The following is a 20,564-nucleotide window of genomic DNA, read 5'->3' as shown; positions in this document are numbered from 1 at the left end:
TATTCAGAAGCAAGAGGAATTAAGAGAATTAGGTTTCCTAGAACTTCAAACGGCATTCTTAAACCAGATGACATTGTAGTTGAAAAATGTCATAAAATACTTTGTTACATGAAGCTCCGCTTTTAATTCTGGATCCAATAAATGATTGGGATCTGCTGTACTTCATTCATTCCTTAAACATTTTTTGAGCACTTAACTATGTCCTAGGTTCTTTGTCAGGTGTGTGTGTGCTTAGCTGCTCAGTCGACCCCTGGACTGTAGCCTGCCAGGCTCCTCTGTCAGTATGGTTCTCCAGGCAAAAATACTGGAGTGGGCAGCCATCCCCTTCTCTAGGGGATCTTCCTGACCCAGGGTTCAAACCCACGTCTCCTGCTTTGCAGGCAGATTCTTTACCATCTTAGCCAGTAAGGAAGCCCCTCTTTGTAAGGTATTGAGGACCAAAAAATTGATAATCAGAGAAGAAATGAACAAGACGTGGTTCCTGTGGGACTTATGATATCCAGAGGGAGACAGACGTGAATGGACAGAACTTTAGGCCGACACTGCTGTCTACAGGTTACCTAGTACGTCTTTGATACAGAGAAGGCAGGAGTCCTCAGCCAGCCCGGAGATGATACTCTCCTGCCAAGGACTGTCAGCAACATACCTGTAGGTGAACAAAGAGATTTCTTTCTTTCTTTTTCTTTTTAATATGAAGGATTACATGAATTTGCATGTCATCCTTGCATAGGGCCCATGCTAATCTTCTCTGTATTGTTCCACTTTTAGTGTATGTCCTGCCAAAGTGAGCATGGGATTTCTTGCTTTGTGGTAATGCAGAAGAAACCACACCATGAGGAACTAAAGGGCATCTCGTGAGAGAGCTGAAGGCAGCTTGTTACAGTTTAGACTTGTGTTACTTGACTGTGAGGAAGGTTTAAAGAATCGCTGTTTTGCTCCAGAATTGGCGCTGTGAGAAGGCAGTAGCGGTGGCTGAGGATCTTAATTTTTATCTAGGTGGGGCTGAGGCTATAATCGGCAGAGAAACAGCAGTCACATTAGCCAGGAGAGAGTTTTGCTCTTCTGTGTGGTTCATACATTCTTGTTTTCATCTGTGCTCAGAGGTGATCAAGGTGTTGTCTATCTGTCTCATTCCATCATTTTTTTTTTTTTTTGAGATTTTATTTGACTGTGTTGGGCCTTCATGGCTGCGGGCTTTCTCTAGTTGTGGCGAGCAGGGACTACTCTTCATTGCGGTGCGTGAGCTTCTCCTTGCGGTGGCTTCTCTTGTTGCAGAGCATGGGCTCTAGAGGGCTGGCTCAGTAGTTGTGGCGCGTGTGCTTAGTTGCCCCACAGCATATGGAATCTTCCCAGACCAGGCGTCACAGTCAGCAGGAGCGTGCTGTGGCCCAACTGTTAGAAGCAGACCATCTCAGGTGAGAGCAGTCAGAGGCTGCGTGTTTCTTTCTTACTGGTAAAAGCTTCATCTGAGCAATCTTGAAAGAGAAGTTGGCGTTAACTAGGCACATTGGGAAGGGGAGAGATGTGTGGGTATCCCCCAGCAAGGATGTGGTATAAGCAGATTCTGAGGAGAGACAGTGATACTTGCCAGGAATCAGGTCTTGCTGCAGGTAAAAGGCAAAGGCAGAGAGTGGCAGAAGAAGCCTGATCATGGAGAATCCTGTGTGTCCCACTGAGGAGCTTAGACTTTGCTCTTTAGGCACTGGGATGCCGTGAACTGTTTGTAAGCTTGATGCTGTTAAAGTGCTGCACTCAGTATGCCAGCAAATTTGGAAAACTCAGCAGTGGCCACAGGACTGGAAAAGGTCAGTTTTCATTCCAGTCCCAAAGAAGAGCAATGCCAAAGACCGTCCAAACTACTGCACAATTGCACTCATTTCACATGCCTTTTGACTGTGTGGAGCACAACAAACATGGAAGATTCTTCAAGAAATGGGAATACCAGACCACCTGCCTGCCTCCTGAGGAATCTGTACTCAGGTCAAGAAGCAACAGTTAGAACCGGACATGGAACAGCAGACTGATTCCAAATTGAGAAAGGAGTACGTCAAGACTGTATATTGTCACCCTGCTTATTTAACTTATATGCAGAGTACATCATGAGAAATGCTGGGCTGGATGAAGCACAAGCTAGAATCAAGATTGCCGGGAGAAATATCAATTACCTCAGATACACAGATGACACCACCCTTATGGCAGAAAGTGAAGAAGATGAAAGTGAAAGAGGAGAGTGAAAAAGCTAGCTTAAAGCTCAACATTCAAAAAACGAAGATCATGGCATCCGGTCCCATCCCTTCATGGCAAATAGGTGGGGAAACAATGGTTTGATCCCTGGTCTGGGAAGATCCCACATGCCAGGGAGCAACTAAGCCCACGCGCCACAACTACTGAGCAGCAACTACTGGAGCCCGCGTGCCCAGAGCCTGTACTCCTCAAGAGAAGCCACCTCAATAAGAAGCCCGCACATTGCAACCAGAGAGTAGCCCAGCTCAACGCAACTAGAGAAAGCCCATGTGCCGCAACGAAGACCCACCATGGCCAGAAAATAATGTAAATACATAAATCTTTAAAAAAAATATTGGAGCGATTGCCATTCCCTTCTCCAGGGGATCTTCCTGACACAGGGATCAAACACAAGTCTGCTGCATAGCAGGCAGATTCTTTACCATCTGAGCCACCAAGGAAGCTCTATTACAAAATAGTGATTCACGATTTTTAAAGGTTATGCTGCATTTATACTTGTTATAAAATATTGGCTGTATTCCCCATGTTGTAAAATACATCCTCGTAGCTTATTTTATACCTAATTGTTTGTACCTCTTTACCCACTGCCCTATATTGCCCCTCCCACCTTCCCTCTCCCTACTGGTAGCCATTAGTTTTTCCTCTGTATCTGTAAGTCAGCTTCTTTTTTGTTATCTTCATTAATTTGTTGTATTTTTTAGATTCCATAAATAAGTAATACCTTGTATTTCTCTGTCTGACTTATTTCACTTAGCATAATGCCCCCCAAGTCCATCCATGTTGCTGCAAATGGCAAAATTTTGTTCTTTTTTAAATAACTTGCTGCTAAGTCACTTCAGTCATGTCCGACTCCGTGTGACCCCATAGACGGCAGCCCACCAATAACTTAGTACTATTCCATTGTGTATATACCATATCTTCTTTATCCATTCATCTGTTGATTGCCACTTAGGTTGCTTCAATTTCTTGGCAATTGTAAATAATGCTGCTATAAACATTAGGATACCTGCATCTTTTCCAATTAGAGGGTTTGTTTTTTTTTTTCCAGGTAGGTACCCAGGAGTGGGATTGCTAGGTCATTTGGTAGTTCCCACTTCAGTTCAGTTCAGTCAACTCTGCGACCCCACGGACTGCAGCATGCCAGGCTTCCCTGTCCATCACCAACTCCTGGAGCTTGCTAAAACTCATGTCCATCTAGTCAGTGATGCCATTCAACCATCTCATCCTCTGTATCCCCCTTCTCCCCATCTTTCACCTTCATCAAGAGGGTCTTTAGTTCTTCTTCGCTTTCTGCCATAAGGCTGGTGTCATCTGTGTATCTGAGGTTATTGATATTTCTCCTGGTAATCTTGATTCCACTTTGTGCTTCATCCAGCCTGGCATTTTTCATGATGTACTCTGCATATAAGTTAAATAAGCAGAGTGACAATATACAGCCTTTCCCAATTTGGAACCAGTCTCTTGTTTCATGTCCAGTTCTAACTGTTGCTTCTTGACCTGCATACAGATTTCTCAGGAGGCAGGTAAGGTGGTCTGGTATTCCCATCTCTTTAAGAATTTTCCACAGTTTGTTGTAATCCACCCAAAGGCTTCAGCATAGTCAATAAAGCAGAAGTAAATGTTTTTCTGGAACTCTCTTGCTTTTTTGATGATCCAGCAGATGTTGGCAATTTGATCTCTGGTTCCTCTGCCTTTTCTAAATCCAATTTGAACATCTGGAAGTTCACAGTTCACATACTGTTGAAGCCTGGCTTGGAGAATTTTGAGCATTGCTTTGCCAGCATGTGAGATGAGTGCAATTGTGTGGTAGTTTGAACATTCTTTGGCATTGCCTTTCTTTGGGGTTGGTTGGAATGAAAACTGACCTTTTCCAGTTCTATGGCCACTGCTGAGTTTTCCAAATTTGTTGGCATATTGTGTATAGCACTTTAACAGTATCATCTTTTAGGATTTGAAATAGCTCACCTGGAATTCAGTCACCCCCACTATCTTTGTTCATAGTGATGCTTCATAAGGCCCACTTGACTTCACATTCCAGGATGTCTGGGTCTAGGTGAGTGATCACACCATCATGGTTATCTGGGTCATGAAGATCTTTTTTGTGTAGTTCTTCTGTGTATTCTTGCCACCTCTTCTTAATATCTTCTGCTTCTGTTAGGTCCATACTGTTTCTGTTCTTTATCGTGCCCATATTTGCATGAAATATTCCCTTGGTGTCTATAATTTTCTTGAAGAGATCTCTAGTCTTTCTCATTCTATTGTTTCCCTCTGTTTCTTTGCATTGATCACTGAAGAAGGCTTTCTTATCTCTCCTTGCTATTCTTTGGAACTCTGAATTCAAATGGGTATGTCTTTCCTTTTCTCCTTTGCCTTTAGCTTGTCTTCTCTTCTCAGCTATTTGTAAGACTTCCCCAGACAACCATTTTGCCTTTTTGCATTTCTTTTTCTTGGGGATGGTCTTGATCACTGCCTTCCATACAGTGTCATGAACCTCCATCCATAGTTCTTCAGGCACTCTGTCTATCAGATCTCATCCCTTGAATCTATTTGTCACTTCTACCATATAATCGTAAGGTATTTGATTTAGGTCATACCTGAATGGTCTAGTCGTTTTCCCTACTTTCTTCAGTTTAAATCTGAATTTAGCAATAAAGAGTTCTTGATCTGAACCACAGTCAGCTCCCAGTCTTGTTTTTGCTGACTGTATAGAGCTTCTCCATCTTTGGCTGCAAAGAATATAATCAATCTGATTTCAGTATTGACCATCTGGTGATGTCCATGTGTAGAGTCTTCTCTTGTGTTGTTGGAAGAGGGTGTTTGCTATGACCAGTGCATTCTCTTGGCAAAACTCTATTAGCCTTTGCCCTGCTTCATTTTGTACTCTAAGACCAAATTTGCCTGTTACTCCAGGTATCCATTGACTTCCTACTTTTGCATTCCAGTCCCCTGTGAAGAAAAGGACATTTTTGGGGGTGTTAATTCTAGAAGGTCTTGTAGGTTTTCATAGAACCATTTAACTTCAGCTTCTTCAGCATTACTGGTCACAGCATAGAGTTAGATTACTGTGATATTGAATGGTTTGCCTTGGAAACAAACAGATCATTCTGTCATTTTTGAGATTGCACCCAAGTACTGCATTTTGGACTCTTTTGTTGACTCTGAGGGCTACTCCATTTCTTCTAAGGGATTCTTGCCCACAGTAGTAGATACAATGGTCATCTAAAGTTCTGTTTTTAATTATTTTTAGTTTTTTAAACAACTTCCATACTGTTTTCCACAGTGGCTGCATCAGTTTACATTCCCACCAACAGTGTACAAGGGTTTCCTTTTCTCCACATCATCTCCAACATTTGTTATTTGTGTTCTTTTTGATGGTAGTGATTCTGACAGATGTGAGGTGACATCCCATTGTGGTTTTGATTTGCATTTCCCTGATGATTAGTAATGTTAAACTTCTTTTAATGTGCTTGTTAGCCATCTGCATTTGCTCTTTGGAAAAATATCTGTTCAGTTCTTCTGCCTATTTTTTAATCAGATTCTTTATTTTTTTATGGTGACTTGTATGAGGTATGTATATATGTTGGCTATTAACCCCCTGTCAGTCATATCATTTGCAAATATATTCTCCCATTCAGTAGGTACTGTTTTTGTTTAGTTGATGGTTTTCTTTGCTGTGAAAGAGCTTTTGTGTTTAATTAGATCCTGTTTATTTATTTTTGCTTTTATTTACTTTAGGAGATAGATTCAAAAAACATTGCTACAATTTTTGTCAAAGAGCATTCTCCCTATGCTTTCCTCTAGGAATTTTATTCTATTCAGCCTTACATTTATAAATATTTAATCTATTTTTAGTTTATTTTTGTGTATGGAGTAGAGAATGTTCTAATTTTTTCTTTTACATATAGCTGTCCAGTTTTCCCAGCACCATTTATTGAAGAGTCTGTCTTTGTCCATTGTGCAGACTATCTTTTCTCTCTTGTCATAGAGTAAGAACAACTTCACTTTCACTTTCACCCTCATGCATTGGAGAAGGCAATGGCAACCCACTCCAGTGTTCTTGCCTGGAGAATCCCAGGGACGGCGGAGCCTGGTGGGCCGTCTGTGGGGTCACACCAAGTCGGACACGACTGAAGCGACTTAGTAGCAGCAGCAGCAGCAATTGACCATGAGTGTGTGGGTTTATTTCTGGGCTTTCTATTCTGTCCCACCGATCTATGAGTCTGCTTTTGTGCCAGAACCATACTGAGTTTTTATTACTATAGCTTTATAGTATAGTTGGAAGTCAGGAAGCATATTCCTCCAGCTGTTTCTCTTTCTCAATTGTTTTGGCTGTTCGAGGTCTTTTATGTTTCCATACAAGCTATTAAATTATTTGTCTAGTTCTGTGTAGAATGGCGTTGTTATTCTGATAGAGATAGCATTGAATTGGTACATTGGTTTGGGTAGTATGGTCATTTTAACAATATTAATTCTTCCAGTCCAAGAACACGGTATATAGAGGTCTCCTTTTTAATAAATTGTTAAGACATTACCACTTTACCCATTGACATTTTCTTTCCTCAAGAGATCTGGTATTGTTTTTTTTGCTTTTTTATTTTTTTCTTTACTAAATCTTTAGGACAGGATATTTTATAACTGTTTTGCTTCTCTTCTACCTTTTTGAAAGAGTATACAATTTTGCAGTCTTATGAAGCAAATAAGGGCTTTGGCTTGAGTATTTAGTTGCCCTAACTTAGAACATGCATTTCATGCAGCTTTTTCTAAACCAATTTGTTGTTTCTTACATTTGACAGGAAAACATTTTTTTGTGAAGTTGTACATAGAAGATACTCAAATGTTATTGATTGACCTTACCCTTCCTATAGTCTAGAAGATTTTGCACATTTGACAACAAATACATTTTTGTTCTGTACTTTTGTGCTTCAACTGTTATTTTAAAAAGCTGTTTGAGCTATTATTACTTATTTAATGATACATTCTCTATACAAGATTCAAGATCTCATTGATTATTCCTTCAGAAATTCCCTTACTCAAATATCTTAAAGAATTTGCTCTCAAAATATTGGCTGGGCAGATGATCTGAACAACTGAAAAATTTCCTTTCCAGTATATTTTCATTCATCAGCAGTGGCATTTTAGAAGAATGTGAAGCTCTGGCAAGAACTTTTGTAATGCGCTTTGCCAACATTTAAGTATAATGAAGCCAAGAGAGTGTGTGACATTGCGTGATTGACAAGTCATCTCTGATAATAGCAAAAGAATAATTTCTTATCTAGAACATCAGAAAAAGCTGTTTTGTATTAAGATCTTGCCTTCAACTTTTGTTGTCCATTATGGTAGCCACCAACACTTGTGGTTATTAAATTTTAATTTAGATTAATTTAATTAAAAATTCATTTCCTCAGTCACACTAGCCATATTGCAAAGGCTTGATAGGGCTACTGTTTACCAAATTGGGCAGTGCAGATATAGACCATTTCTGTCACCATAAGAAGTTCTATTAGACAGGGCTATCTTAAAATCCTGAAGGATTTTTTTAATGTCTGCCACAGCTAATTGGATAGTTTCTCCTAGAAACATTTAAAAATTCATCATTAATTTGAATGTTTTATAAATGAAGGGTTTCCCTCCTTAAAGTATAACTTGTAATGTGGAAATACTGTAAATTGATGTCATTCGGAGAAAAGAAAGCTGTTGTTTTATACTCAGTTTACAAATGAACACTAACATTTACATGTCGTATTCTTTTTTCCAAATTTCTGACTCTGTGGGCTTCATATTCATGTGATAAATAGCTACTGAGATCCTGCTACATGTCAAGCTTATATGTTTGGCCTACAACTGGTCTTTCCCCCCACCCGGCTTTTCAGTTCAGTTCAGTCACTCAGTCGTGTCCGACTCTTTGCGACCCCATGAATTGCAGCACGCCAGGCCTCCCTGTCCATCACCAACTCCCGGAGTTCACCCAGACTCATGTCCATCGAGTCGGTGACGCCATCCAGCCATCTCATCCTCTGTCGTCCCCTTCTCCTCCTGCCCCCAATCCCTCCCAGCATCAGAGTCTTTTCCAATGAGTCAACTCTTCGCATGAGGTGGCCAAAGTACTGGAGTTTCAGCTTCAGCATCATTCCTTCCAAAGAAATCCCAGGGCTGATCTCCTTTAGAATGGACTGGTTGGATCTCCTTGCAGTCCAAGGGACTCTCAAGAGTCTTCTCCAACACCACACTTTATTAAGATATAATTGACATTATGTATGTTTGTTTAAGATGTACACCATGATGATTTGATATACTTAATTACAAAATTGGAGAAAGGAACAGCAACCCACTCCAGTATTCTTGCCTGGAGAATTCCAGAGGAACCTGGCGGGCTACTGTGTATGGCGTCGCGAAGAGTCGGATACGACCAAGAGACTAACACACACAAGCACGTGTTACAAAATGATGCCCACGGTGGGGTTAGTTAACACCTCCATCATCTCAGTGGATTACCATTTCTTTTTTGTGGTGAGAACACTTAAGATCTACTTCCTTAGCAGCTTTCAAGTACATGATAGAGTAGTGCTAGCTATCGTCGCCATGCTGACATTAGACCGTAGCAGCTGCTCATCTTGTAACTGGAAGATGAGTTTCCCCCTCTCTCCAGCCCCTGGCCACCACCATTTTATTCTCTGTTTCCATGAGTTTTGACTTTTTGAATTTATGTATTTATTTAATTTTTGACCGCACCAGGTCTTTGTTGTGGCATGCGGGCTTTCTCCAATTGTGGCGAATGGGGGCTACTCTTCGTTGCAGCGTACAGGCTTATTGTGGTGGCTTCCCTTGTTGCAGAGCTTGGTCTCTATTCCACATGTTACACGGTATTTGTCTTTCTCTGTATAACTTATTTCACTTAGCATAATGCCCTCAGGGTCCATATGTGTTGTCACAAATGCCAGGATTTCCTTGTCTAAAGCTAACTATCTAAGACAGTTATTTTCCAAGGGTTCCCAGACCACAGCCAAGAAAGGCTGAAGCTGGTTGACAAGTTACCTCAGGGTTCACAGCTGGGACCAAGATCCTTATGTCTTTTACCCAATGCACAGGCATGCAAAACTCTTACTGGGTCCCTTGGCATATGTTTGTATATCCCACTGCCCCCAGAAAAGCACTTTTGTCTGTGGATGGATGCCAGATTGTTGTTGGGGCTGGGGGACAGTGGATACCAATAAGGGGCATATTATTTGGCCATCTTGCTGACATCATTCTCCACGTATAGGTGCTCATGGTTGAGTGATTCTCCAAAAAACTCAGATTATAGAAAATTCAATTGTTAGACTGTGAAAATATTCTGGTATGGCTCAGTTTGCTTCAATTTTCCTTCATTTATATTAATATAAGCAAGATTATGCCTAAATACTGGTGAAAAGCTACAGAAGCTATTATCAGAGCCCTATACTCTTCTAAAACATCACCATCAGTAAGTGTAAATACATAGTCATAAACATGTCTTAAAATTATTACATATTTTATATCAGATATATTTCAGCTATTTAGATCAGATACATTTAGACTCATATTTTTCAACAAAGAAGTATGATTTCATTTCTTTTGTGAGTTTCAAAGCCGTGTAAAAAGAGCTATATTCCAAATTCCTTTAAATGCTAAATTCTCTAGACTGGTTTTTTGCTTCCTCTTTGTCCTAAGATTTTCGAGCAAGGGGTGATTAGGGCTCAGTGCAGCAGGGGGGTGGCTGCAGAATTCTTTAGTTACGACAACTGCTGCTGTGTTATGCTCAGTCGTGTCCAGCTCTTTGCAACCCCATGGACTGTAGCCCGCCTGGCTCCTCTGTCCATGGGATTCTCCAGGCAAGAATGCTGCGTAGGTTGCCATTTCCTTCTCCAGAGAATCTTCTTAACCCAGGAATAGAACCAGAGTCTCTTTCATCTCCTGCATTGGCAGGTGGATTCTTTACCCCTAGTGCCACCCGGGGAAGCCCCAATTACTACAACAGTGGATCCCAAAGTTTGCTACACTTTGAAATCATCCGTGCATCTTTCAAAAATATGGCCACCTACCTCCTACCCATCTCCCACCCACCTCCCAACCTGATTTAATTGGTCTCAGGTGTGATTTTGGCTCTGGGGGGTTTTTTTAGCTCGCCTGGTGATTCTAACGTGCAGCAAAGTTTGAGAACCACTGCTGTGTAGAATCACCAGGGAAGCCTTTTAAAATATACACATTGGCCCTTCACTCAGAAGTTTGACTTTGGCTTTGAATCAGCAAGTCTGGGGTAGAACACAGCCAACTGTAATCTTGAAGTGCCAAAGGTGATTCTGAAGTGTAGCTGGAATCAAGAACCCTGCTATATAAGAATAACTGTCCCCTCTCTTTCTCTTCCCCCATATCCCCTACATCTTTGATACATGGGGGGAATCACAAGAGTATATCTACCAAATCAGATCAAAAGTCCCTAGAAAAAAAGACCCGAAGTAATACTGGTTCTTCCCCTTTTTGAAATAATAGTGCACCCTAGAGGTGAAAACATAGATTGCTCCAGCTTTTGAAGAAGACAGAGCAGAGTCTCAGTATACAGGAAATGTAAGGAACTGATTTCTCAGACCAGTGGTCTCCAGGCTTTACTTAATCATGTGTCTGTAAAGTGGGGGTACTTACCTGGTGGTCCAGTGGCTAAGACTCTGTACTCCCAATGCAGGAGGCCCAGGTTCGATCCCTGCTCAGGGAACTAGATGCCACATTGCCACAACTGAAGATCCCAAGTGCCGCAACTAAGACCTGGTACAGCCAAGTAAATAAATATATTTTTAAAAAATACAGTGTCAGGGGTAACAATCTGAGCATATGCATATTTTTATGGTTATCTGTATGCACTTCTGTACTTTCATACATTATAAAATTTACATAAAGACAGACTCTTTAAAGGATGGGTAAGATGAAATAAACAATATATACATAAATTTTGAATTTTAATAGGAAAAGCCTTTTGTCACTTAAAAATTAATAATAATACATTGTTTAATGGGAATAGTGTGTTTGAATACGGAGTATTGATGAGCCTGCCATCATTTTGTTTGATATGGTAGCTGACAAAGGGCTCATGAAGAAAAGTGTCAACTCTACTATTTTCTTAGCATTCACTTGTGCTTATGTTATTAGACTTCTGTCTACCTTCTCCAGATGAATCTTTTGAAGACTTTTTTTTTTTGTCTTCGCTGGGTCTTCCTTGGTGCGTGTGGACTTTCTCCAGTTGCGGCCAGCAGGCGCTGCTCTCTAGGTGTGGTGCACAGGCTTCTCATTGCGGTGGCTTCTCTCGTTGCAGAGCCTGAGCTCTAGGTGTGTGGGCTCAGTAGTTGTGGCAAGTGGGCTTAGCCACCCTGCAGCCTGCAGAATCTTCCCTGGCCAGGGATCGAACCCGGGTCACTGGATTGACAGGCAGATGCTTAACCACTAAACCACCAGGGAAAGGGAAAGTGAAGTCACTCAGTCGTGTCCGACTCTTTGCGACCCCATGGGCAGTAGCCTACCAGGCTCCTCTGTCCATGGGATTTTCCAGGCAATAGTCCTGGAGTGGATTGCCATTTCCTTCTCCAGGGGATCTTCCCAACCCAGGGATCGAACCCGGGTCTCCCACATTGCAGACAGACGCTTTACCGTCTGAGCCACCAGGGAAGTCAGTCCTTGTTAATTCTGTAGATTTGTTTTCGTTAAAACTGGCTAATGAAACCCATAAATCCATTCTGAAAGGCAGGTATAACCTAAAGCATGCTGTAATACCACACCAAGGGCAGACCAACAAGTAAGGACGCCATTAAACCCCTTTTGATTGGGGAAATCAGACAATATGTGATTATCTGACGTATCCCAGGGCCAACCTATTTGTTAAATATGAATACAGCTTAATTTCTTGTTTTAAAATGAGTATAGTGAGTATAGATAGGTATAGTATGCCTTTCCACGCTGTGGAGGATCATCTTGCGACCCCTGGGATGTTTATACCCTGCTTTGAAGACCATTACTCCAGATGGCTACATAAAAAACCTTTTATTGCACAGTTCTTATAAATCACTGTAATTGAATAAAGATTGGAGAATGAAATATGAATTCTAATAGGACTTCCAGTCTCTTACTTTGGCCCTTATATCAGCCTCTGAATTTGATTATTAAACTGTCCTTTCTTTTTAAGGTGGAGAAATTAATACTTAAGGGGACTTCTGACACTTATAAGGCATTTTTAGTGTGACCTTTGAGCTCTAAGATTATTTCTGTTTTTTTTCCTTCTAATCTGAATCATGGAGTTTCTATTGCTATTTAATATTTTTAAAGAGTTGTTTCAGAAATCTAAGATTTACTAGCCAAGATTGATAATGTGTTCTAGATGAAATTTTAGCTAATAAGATACAGATTTAAACGTAGCTGTCCTGTGCTGTACTTAGTTATGTCCTACCCTTTGAGACCCCATGGACTGTAGCCCACCAGGCTCCTCTGCCTGCGGGGATTCTCCAGGCAAGAATACTGGAGTGGGTTGCCATGCCCTCCTCCAAGGGATCTTCCTGACCCAGGTATCAAACCCAGATCTCCCACATTACAAGCAGATTCTTTACCATCTGAGCCACCAGGGAAGGCCAAGAATACTGGAGTGGATAGCCTATCCCTTCTCTGGGGGATCTTCCCAACCCAAGGATCGAACTGGGGTCTCTTGCATTGCAGGCAGATTCTTTACCAGCTGAGCTACCAGGGAAGCCCAAACATAGCTGTAGCTTATCCCAATTACACCTGGTGTTTGTTTGTTTGTTTTCTAGCTCTCTTCACAGAAGTCAGTGCCATGGATACCCATGCTGAAATCACTGCCGCTTTGGGCTATTGTAGTTGCACATTTTTCTTACAACTGGACTTTTTATACTTTATTGACCTTATTGCCTACTTACATGAAGGAAGTCCTAAGGTTCAATATTCAAGAGGTAAGAAAAAATAAGCATCTACTTCTTACAGAGAATATACAGAATTTGTTCCTATCTATGTGAAACTCAGTTATTTTGCATCTTCCATTTTACTTTGGTATCCTAAATTCTAAAGACTTCTCTTTTTAGCCTTGCTTGTTCCTTTGCTCTGTGTGTGTTAACTCTTGATTCAGGGTATCATGGCTAGTATCCCCTTTAATTGTGAAGATCTCACTAGTGCCCAGTAACATGCCAGGATCTCAGATGACAAATACAGGTAGTACTGTGTGTGTGTGTATGTGTATGTTAGTCGCTCAGTTGTGTCTGACTCTTTATGACCCTATGGATTGTAGCCCACCAGGCTCCTCTGTCCATGGAATTCTCCAGGTGAGAATACTGGAGTGAGTAGCCATTCCCTTCTAGAGGGGATCTTCCTGACCCAAGGATCAAACCCTGGTCTCCTGCGTTGCAGGCAGATTCTTTACCGTCTGAGCCACCAGGGTAGCCCTGCAGGTGATACTGTATTCCCTTGTAAAAGGGATGGTGGCAGGACTCTGCTGGCAGCCGAGTGGGGTGTTGGAAGACACAAGGTTATTGTGCAGAGGCTGCTCTGTAGTGCTATCCAGGCATTGGCAGAGCTATAGTTGTAAAGCTGTATAAGACATATCTCCCTAAAACTGTCAATTCCTTCTGATCTCATCAAATGGAGACAATTCCTATTATCTCTGTGTTGATGGATTTTGTCTCTAAAGAAATTGAAGAAAAGCATAAAGAGAAAGAGGCATGGTTTGTAAGAAAACTTGGTAGTGTTTTTTGTCTTCAAATGAAGGATGAATCAAAGGCATAAATGTTAGGAGTTAAAATGATAAAACTCTTAGAAGTATACATCTTTGTGACCTGGCACTGGACAACTTCTCACATATGACCCCAAAAGCACACATGACCGAAAGAAAAAACTGAGAAGTTGGGCTTCATCAGAATTGAAACCTTTTGTGCCTCAAAGGATATTATCAAGAATGAAAACCCACTGAATGGGAGAAAATATTTGCAAATCATATACTTGATAAGGATTAAGTATTCCAAATATGTAAAGAATTTATACAACTCAATAATAAAAAGATAAATAACTCAATTTTTTTAATGGGCAAAGGATTTAAATAGACTTTTCTCCAAAGAAAATATGAAAATGACCAATAAGCCCATGTAAAGATGCTCAACACTATTACTCAATACAGAAATGGAACTCAGAACCATAATGAGATGCCACTTCACGCCTATTAGAATCAAAAAAAATAAAATAACAAGTGTTGGTAAGGATGCAGAGGAAACGGATCCTTCATACATTGCTGGTAGGATGTGAAGTGTAGCTACCATGGAAAACAGTTTGGCAGTTCATCTAAAAGTTAAACATAAAGTTATTATGACCCAATAATTCCATTTCTGAGTCTATACCCAAAAGAACTGAAAACATATGTGCACGCAAAAACATGTACATGTACACAAAAGCTTATAACATTATTATTCATAATAACCAAGAGGTGGAAGCAACCCAAATGGTATCAGCTGATAAACAGATAAATAAAATATGGTATATTCCCCCAAGAACTATTACTGAGCCAGAGTGGAAACCCTGGAAGAAAAAGTAGCAGCCTGAGTGGTGAATGTAAAGGCAGTAAGGCTGACGGCACAACTGCAGTGGTTACATGGACCTAAAGCTATCAACACTGTTAAAGCGAACCTTTCAGTCACCTCACTTCCAAAGCATACTGAAAATGTTGGCCATCCACATGACCCAACCTTAAACTTGACCTAGACAGCTAAGCTGTAAAGAACTCCTCCGGCTACTTTTGAAAAACAAAATCCATTATACTGAAATATATCCACCAATTGCATTAACAGAAGTTAAACTGAACTGAGGCTTTACCCATAGCTTGGGATGGATTTGTTGCAAGCAACCTCATTTTCCCTAAGCTCTCCGTTAACAGAGCTTGACTGTAGTCCCCTACCGTAGTGACAGATTGCATGCAAATTTAAGGATCATTCCACTTGATGCTTCTTTTTGAAATTTTCCCAGGAGAACTATAAAAAGAATGCAGTATCAATAGCTGACTGGTAATTAGTTCAGTTCAGTCACTCAGTCGTGTCTGACTCTTTGCGACCCCATGAATCGCAGCATGCCAGGCCTCCCTGTCCATCACCAACTCCCAGAGTTCACTCAGACTCATGTCCATTGAGTCAGTGATGCCGTCCAGCCATCTCATCCTCTGTCGTCCCCTTCTCCTCCTGCCCCCAATCCCTCCCAGCATCAGGGTCTTTTCCAATGACTCAACTCTTTGCATGAGGTGGCCAAAGTACTGGAGTTTCAGCTTTAGCATCATTCCCTCCAAAGAAATCCCAGGGCTGATCTCCTTAATAATGGACTGGTTGGATCTCCTTGCAGTCCAAGGGACTCTCAAGAGTCTTCTCCAACACCACAGTTCAAAAGCATCAATTCTTCGGTGCTCAGCTTTCTTCACAGTCCAACTCTCACATCCATACATGACCACTGGAAAAACCATAGACGTGACTAGACAGACCTTTGTTGGCAAAGTAATGTCTCTGCTTTTCAATATGCTATCTAGATTGGTCATAACTTTCCTTCCAAGGAGTAAGCGTCTTTTAATTTCATGGCTGCAGTCACCATCTGCAGTGATTTTGGAGCCCCCAAAATAAAGTCTGACACTGTTTCCACTGTTTCCCCATCTACTTCCCATGAAGTGATGGGACTAAATGCCATGATCTTAGTTTTCTGCATGTTGATTAGTATATGTACTTAATTGCCTTCATTTATTTTTCATTAATATTTTTTTAGTTCTGTAATGAAAGACTTTAAAACTAGAATCTTTTTTCTTGGCATTTTCATACCAAAATAAAACAAACCAAAAAAAGAAAAAGGCATTTTCTTTTTGGATCAAAATTAAAAGAAATGTGAATAGAGTTTGAAAATGATTCTCTTATTATATAGAAGCCTCTTTTTTAATGGTTTTTTCCTTGAAAAATCAGCATACTACATTCATGAAACAGCCTTTGTTCAAAATAAAGCTTGATTTGAGATGCATTGTATTTAAAATTATAATCTCATTAATTACAAAGTTTAAAGATCTGATCATTTGTTATAAGCTTGCTTTGTTATATGTTTAGTTTTATTAGTTATCATCACTTGTACTTTTTCCTCATTTTTTCCTAGTGTCCCTATTTCTTACAACTCAGAGTTGAAGCAGTATCTGTTGGCCTATTTTGAATATTAACATTTTGGAATCAATTTTTTAAATAAATGAATACGAGGGACTATATCCTTGAACAGAATGCTTAGTAACTATGGAAGACACCCATGGACATATACATGTGGTATAAATGTTGAAGATTTTAGCAGTTTTAGGTTGTTAGGGGAGTTTTTACCACTGGAATTCTAAGTGGAAACATTCAGTAACTAGCTATTGTTGGTCTTAGCCCAGCAGAGGACAAGGCCAAGATCAGAAAATTCTCCTCTCCATTTGCTACAGTTATTCACGTGAAAGGTTGTGCCACAAACCATAGATGCGGTCGCGCTGCAGAATTCCTTTTGCTTTTAGCGCCGCTTATTTACTTATGACTTGGCTGGACTGGGCCTTGGCTGCGGCGCTGAGCTGTCAGCTGTGGCATGTGGGGTCTAGTTCCCCGGCAGAGGTCGGACCCTGGGCCCCTCGCACTGGAGCTGGAGTCTTAGCCACTGAACCGCCGGGGAAGTCCCCCACTCTGCAGAATTCTAAATGGAATAAAGGTAAAGAAGAAATTACTCAATACCAGAAAAAAGAAGTGGAACTAGAAGCATACAACATCTGAAAATAGATCACAAATGGTGATAAAAAAGTAAATCTTTTCTTAAGCACACTTATATTTAAAATATGAACAAATTTTGCTGATCTATTCCATTAATGATGCTTAGATAGAATTATTACCGGTTTTATTAGATGGAATGTATTTATTTGCTAGATGGGATTTGTTTATTAGACAAATAGAATTTATTTATTAGGTAAAATTATTACCAGGATGGGGCGGCCACATGTATACCTATGGCCGATTCATGTTGAACTGTGCCAGAAACCATCACAATATTGTAAACTAATTATCCTCCAGTTAAAACAATTTTAATAAATAAAAAAGTAAATAAAAAATATTTCTCAAAAGGTTAAAGAGAGTTCATAGTAATAATAAAATAATAAATTAATTAGTAATAAAATAATAAAATCAATAACTATAGCAGCAGAGAAAAAAGAAACAAAAATCCAGAACCAACTACAGAGCAAATCAAAATATAAGAATAATAATAATTGTTTTTCTTGGAAAAACAATTATTATTGCCAGATTTTAATATCAGTGATAAAATATCTTTCTACCTTTTTTGTGTTTGTACATCTCTAACAGGTGTACCCATCTCTCTCAGACTAAAAAGTGTTCTCTTTTTAACTTTTTACTTTGTATTGGGGTATAACCAATTAACAGACAATCTTGTGATAGTTTCAGGTGAACAGCAAAGGAACTCAGCCAAACATATACATGTATCTATTCTCCCCCAAACTTCCCTTCTAAAAGAGACAACACACAACATTCAAACCCCATGTCAGACGTGGAAAGGAATAGAGCTTGATGCCCTTGTATCCTGCCTTAGACAGAAGGACAGAAATAAAACCACTAGACATCAGCAGAGGGAGCTGGGTGGGCCAGGGCCACTGGGGCCACTGCCAGGGGAATCATGGGGACACGATACAGAGGGCACAAAGTCTGATGAGAAACTCCTCATCTACTTCCTCCATGCATCCTCATCACCCTGGAGGGGGTGGGGGGCGGTGGGGGGTGGGTACCAGCAGCCCTGGGCTCCTCTGCTGTCACTTCACCTTCATCAGCGCCCGGCACTGATGCAGCTGAAGTAGGTCTGGGCATCCTCAAGCAAGAAGCCGGAAGCGAGCAGTTTCTAACAGCATCTGGATGGTGCTCACTTTAAAATAATTCATTAAGCTGTGCATTTGACTTATGTGATTTTCTCTGAATTTTATTTTATAATTAAAAAATGTTTTCAAAATAAATAAATTAAGACTGTCCTATGGGGGAAAGCCTAGGCTAATTGGAAGACATCCTCTCACTGAAGCTAGAGCCCAAATCCCAAAATAGCATTCAAGATCACCCTAAGCAGACTAGACTACGGGGAGTTCTGGTTCCCTGTGAGACAGGCTCTCCGGGACTGCATTGAGCTGAATCCCGGAATCCTTCTAAAAACCAAACTTGTTTACTGTATTATGTAAAAATTAGCAGAATACTGCTATGTATTTGCTTTCATGTGGTGGTAGGGGTATGTGTATATGTGTGTGTGTGTGTGTGTGTGTTATTTTGGTTCTTTTTCCCTCCATAACTAATCCTGGATCTTCTTATTCCTTCCAGAATGGGTTTTTATCTGCAGTCCCTTATTTAGGCTGTTGGTTATGTATGATCCTGTCTGGTCAAGCTGCTGACAATTTAAGGGCAAGATGGAATTTTTCAACTCTATGGGTTCGAAGAGTTTTTAGCCTTATAGGTAGGTAAAAATGAATCATGTTGTTTTGGTTTACAATTATTTAATGTGTTTATGTTGAAAGGCAAAGTAAAAGTGATAATATTAGTTATTTGTTCACATATCAAAACAATATATTTTAACACACATAGTACATGTCTGTATAAGATGGTTCTTTTTGAATGATACATTTTGAGGATTAAGATTTATAATATCCTATTATCTCTACCATACTCTTACAGCTATAAAAAAAAAAAAAGGCTTGCTTTGTTAAATATCTTCCCCAGAATTTTTATAAATCATTTTGTTTTCAACTCTAAGTTTGCAATGAAAATAAGACAGTCTCCATCCCTTTTCTATTTTAAATTTCAATCAAAAATATATACTAGCATCATTATAGCAAATGAGGACCCATAAATCAAAGAACTCAAAGGAACCTTAAATAATCATGTTTCAGACTCCGATTTCAGAAAAGTGAATTTTAAAACGATGTAAGACAACTACTAAGTTCCTTGGTTCCAGTATCTACAAATACAGCATTTCCATCATCACAGAGAGTTACTGAATGGCCCTGCTATAGGCACAGAAAACACAGCAGCTGCTCGTTACATCCCTTCCTATATTACTTTTATGTTACGTTTACTGCTTCTTCTACTGCTAAGTTGCTTCAGTCGTGTCCGAGTCTGTGCGACCCCATAGACGGCAGCCCACCAGGCTCCCCCGTCCCTGGGATTCTCCAGGCAAGAACACTGGAGTGGGTTGCCATTTCCTTCTCCAATGCATGAAAGTGAAAAGTGAAAGTGAAGCCATTCAGTCCTGGCCGACTCCTAGCGACCCCATGGACCGCAGCCTACCAGGCTCCTCGGTCCATGGGATTTTCCAGGCAAGAGTACTGGAGCTTAACTGCCTATAATAAACTCTGCGTACCGCTTTCAGTTGTCAAAACCTAGATGGAGTATTTTCCTAACCTTATCTAACAAAGCTTATTAGTTTACCTTCTTTGGTTATGTGAATTTTGAATCATATTCTGTATCAACTGTTGCCTCTCTCTGGAACCATATGTTTTAGTCATTCTCTTGCTCTTTTCTCAAACATTGTAGAACTTTAGCTGAGTCCTGGTCACATGTAAATTTAATAACCTTGCATAAAGAGATTTTTTAACTTTTATAATAGTTGCATTAATCCTATATATTTTCCAGCACTTTTTATTTCAGTTCAGTTCAGTTCAGTCGCTCAGTCAGTCGTGTCTGACTCTTTGCAACCCCATGGACTGCAGCATGCCAGGCTTCCCTGTCCATCACCAACTCCTGGAGCTTGCACAAATTCATGTCCATTGCGTCAGTTATGACATCCAACTATCTCATCCTCTGTCATCCCCTTCTCCTCCTGCCTTCAATCTTTCCAGCATCAGGGTCTTTTCAAATGAGTCGGTTCTTCGCATCAGGTGGCCAAAGTATTGGAGTTTCAGCTTCAGCATCAGTCCTTCCAATGAATATTCACGACTGATTTCCTTTATTTATGAAACTATAATTGAAGCTGAGTCTTCCAGGCAGTACAATGTTTCTACAGTAGGTGGCAGTAATATCAAATCTCAAATTTATGCTATATTAAACAGCAAGCAAATACTAATGCTGGGGCTTGTTTTTTTCTTTCTATAACGTTTTAACTCCAGGGATGATTGGACCTGCGATATTCCTGGTCGCTGCAGGATTTATAGGCTGTGATTATTCCTTGGCTGTCGCATTCCTAACCATATCAACAACACTGGGAGGCTTTTGCTCTTCTGGATTTAGCATTAACCATCTGGACATTGCTCCTTC

General features: G+C 40.3%; 1 protein-coding gene and 1 non-coding gene across 6 annotated transcripts in view; one reads left to right on the top strand and one right to left on the bottom strand.

Annotated features, from left to right (window-relative positions):
- Positions 1 to 20,564, top strand: part of SLC17A5 (solute carrier family 17 member 5) — a 75,438-nt gene that overhangs the window by 31,652 nt on the left and 23,222 nt on the right. For all 5 annotated transcript variants that reach the window (XM_055534809.1, XM_055534807.1, XM_055534808.1 and 2 more), the window contains 3 exons: positions 13,044 to 13,202; positions 18,636 to 18,768; positions 20,417 to 20,564. In XM_055534809.1, coding sequence (XP_055390784.1) covers positions 13,044 to 13,202; positions 18,636 to 18,768; positions 20,417 to 20,564 — 440 coding nt within the window. The remainder of the gene's footprint in view (positions 1 to 13,043; positions 13,203 to 18,635; positions 18,769 to 20,416) is intronic.
- On the bottom strand, positions 686 to 790 carry LOC129620300 (U6 spliceosomal RNA). Its single transcript, XR_008698487.1, has one exon. It is a non-coding gene; the product is annotated as a U6 spliceosomal RNA (small nuclear RNA).

Source organism: Bubalus kerabau, chromosome 9 (genome assembly GCF_029407905.1).
Source record: "Bubalus kerabau isolate K-KA32 ecotype Philippines breed swamp buffalo chromosome 9, PCC_UOA_SB_1v2, whole genome shotgun sequence".
Classification (NCBI taxonomy): Eukaryota; Metazoa; Chordata; class Mammalia; order Artiodactyla; family Bovidae; genus Bubalus; species Bubalus kerabau.
The sequence above is the reverse complement of the archived record's forward strand: the minus strand, read 5'-3'. Positions and strand labels throughout refer to the sequence as shown.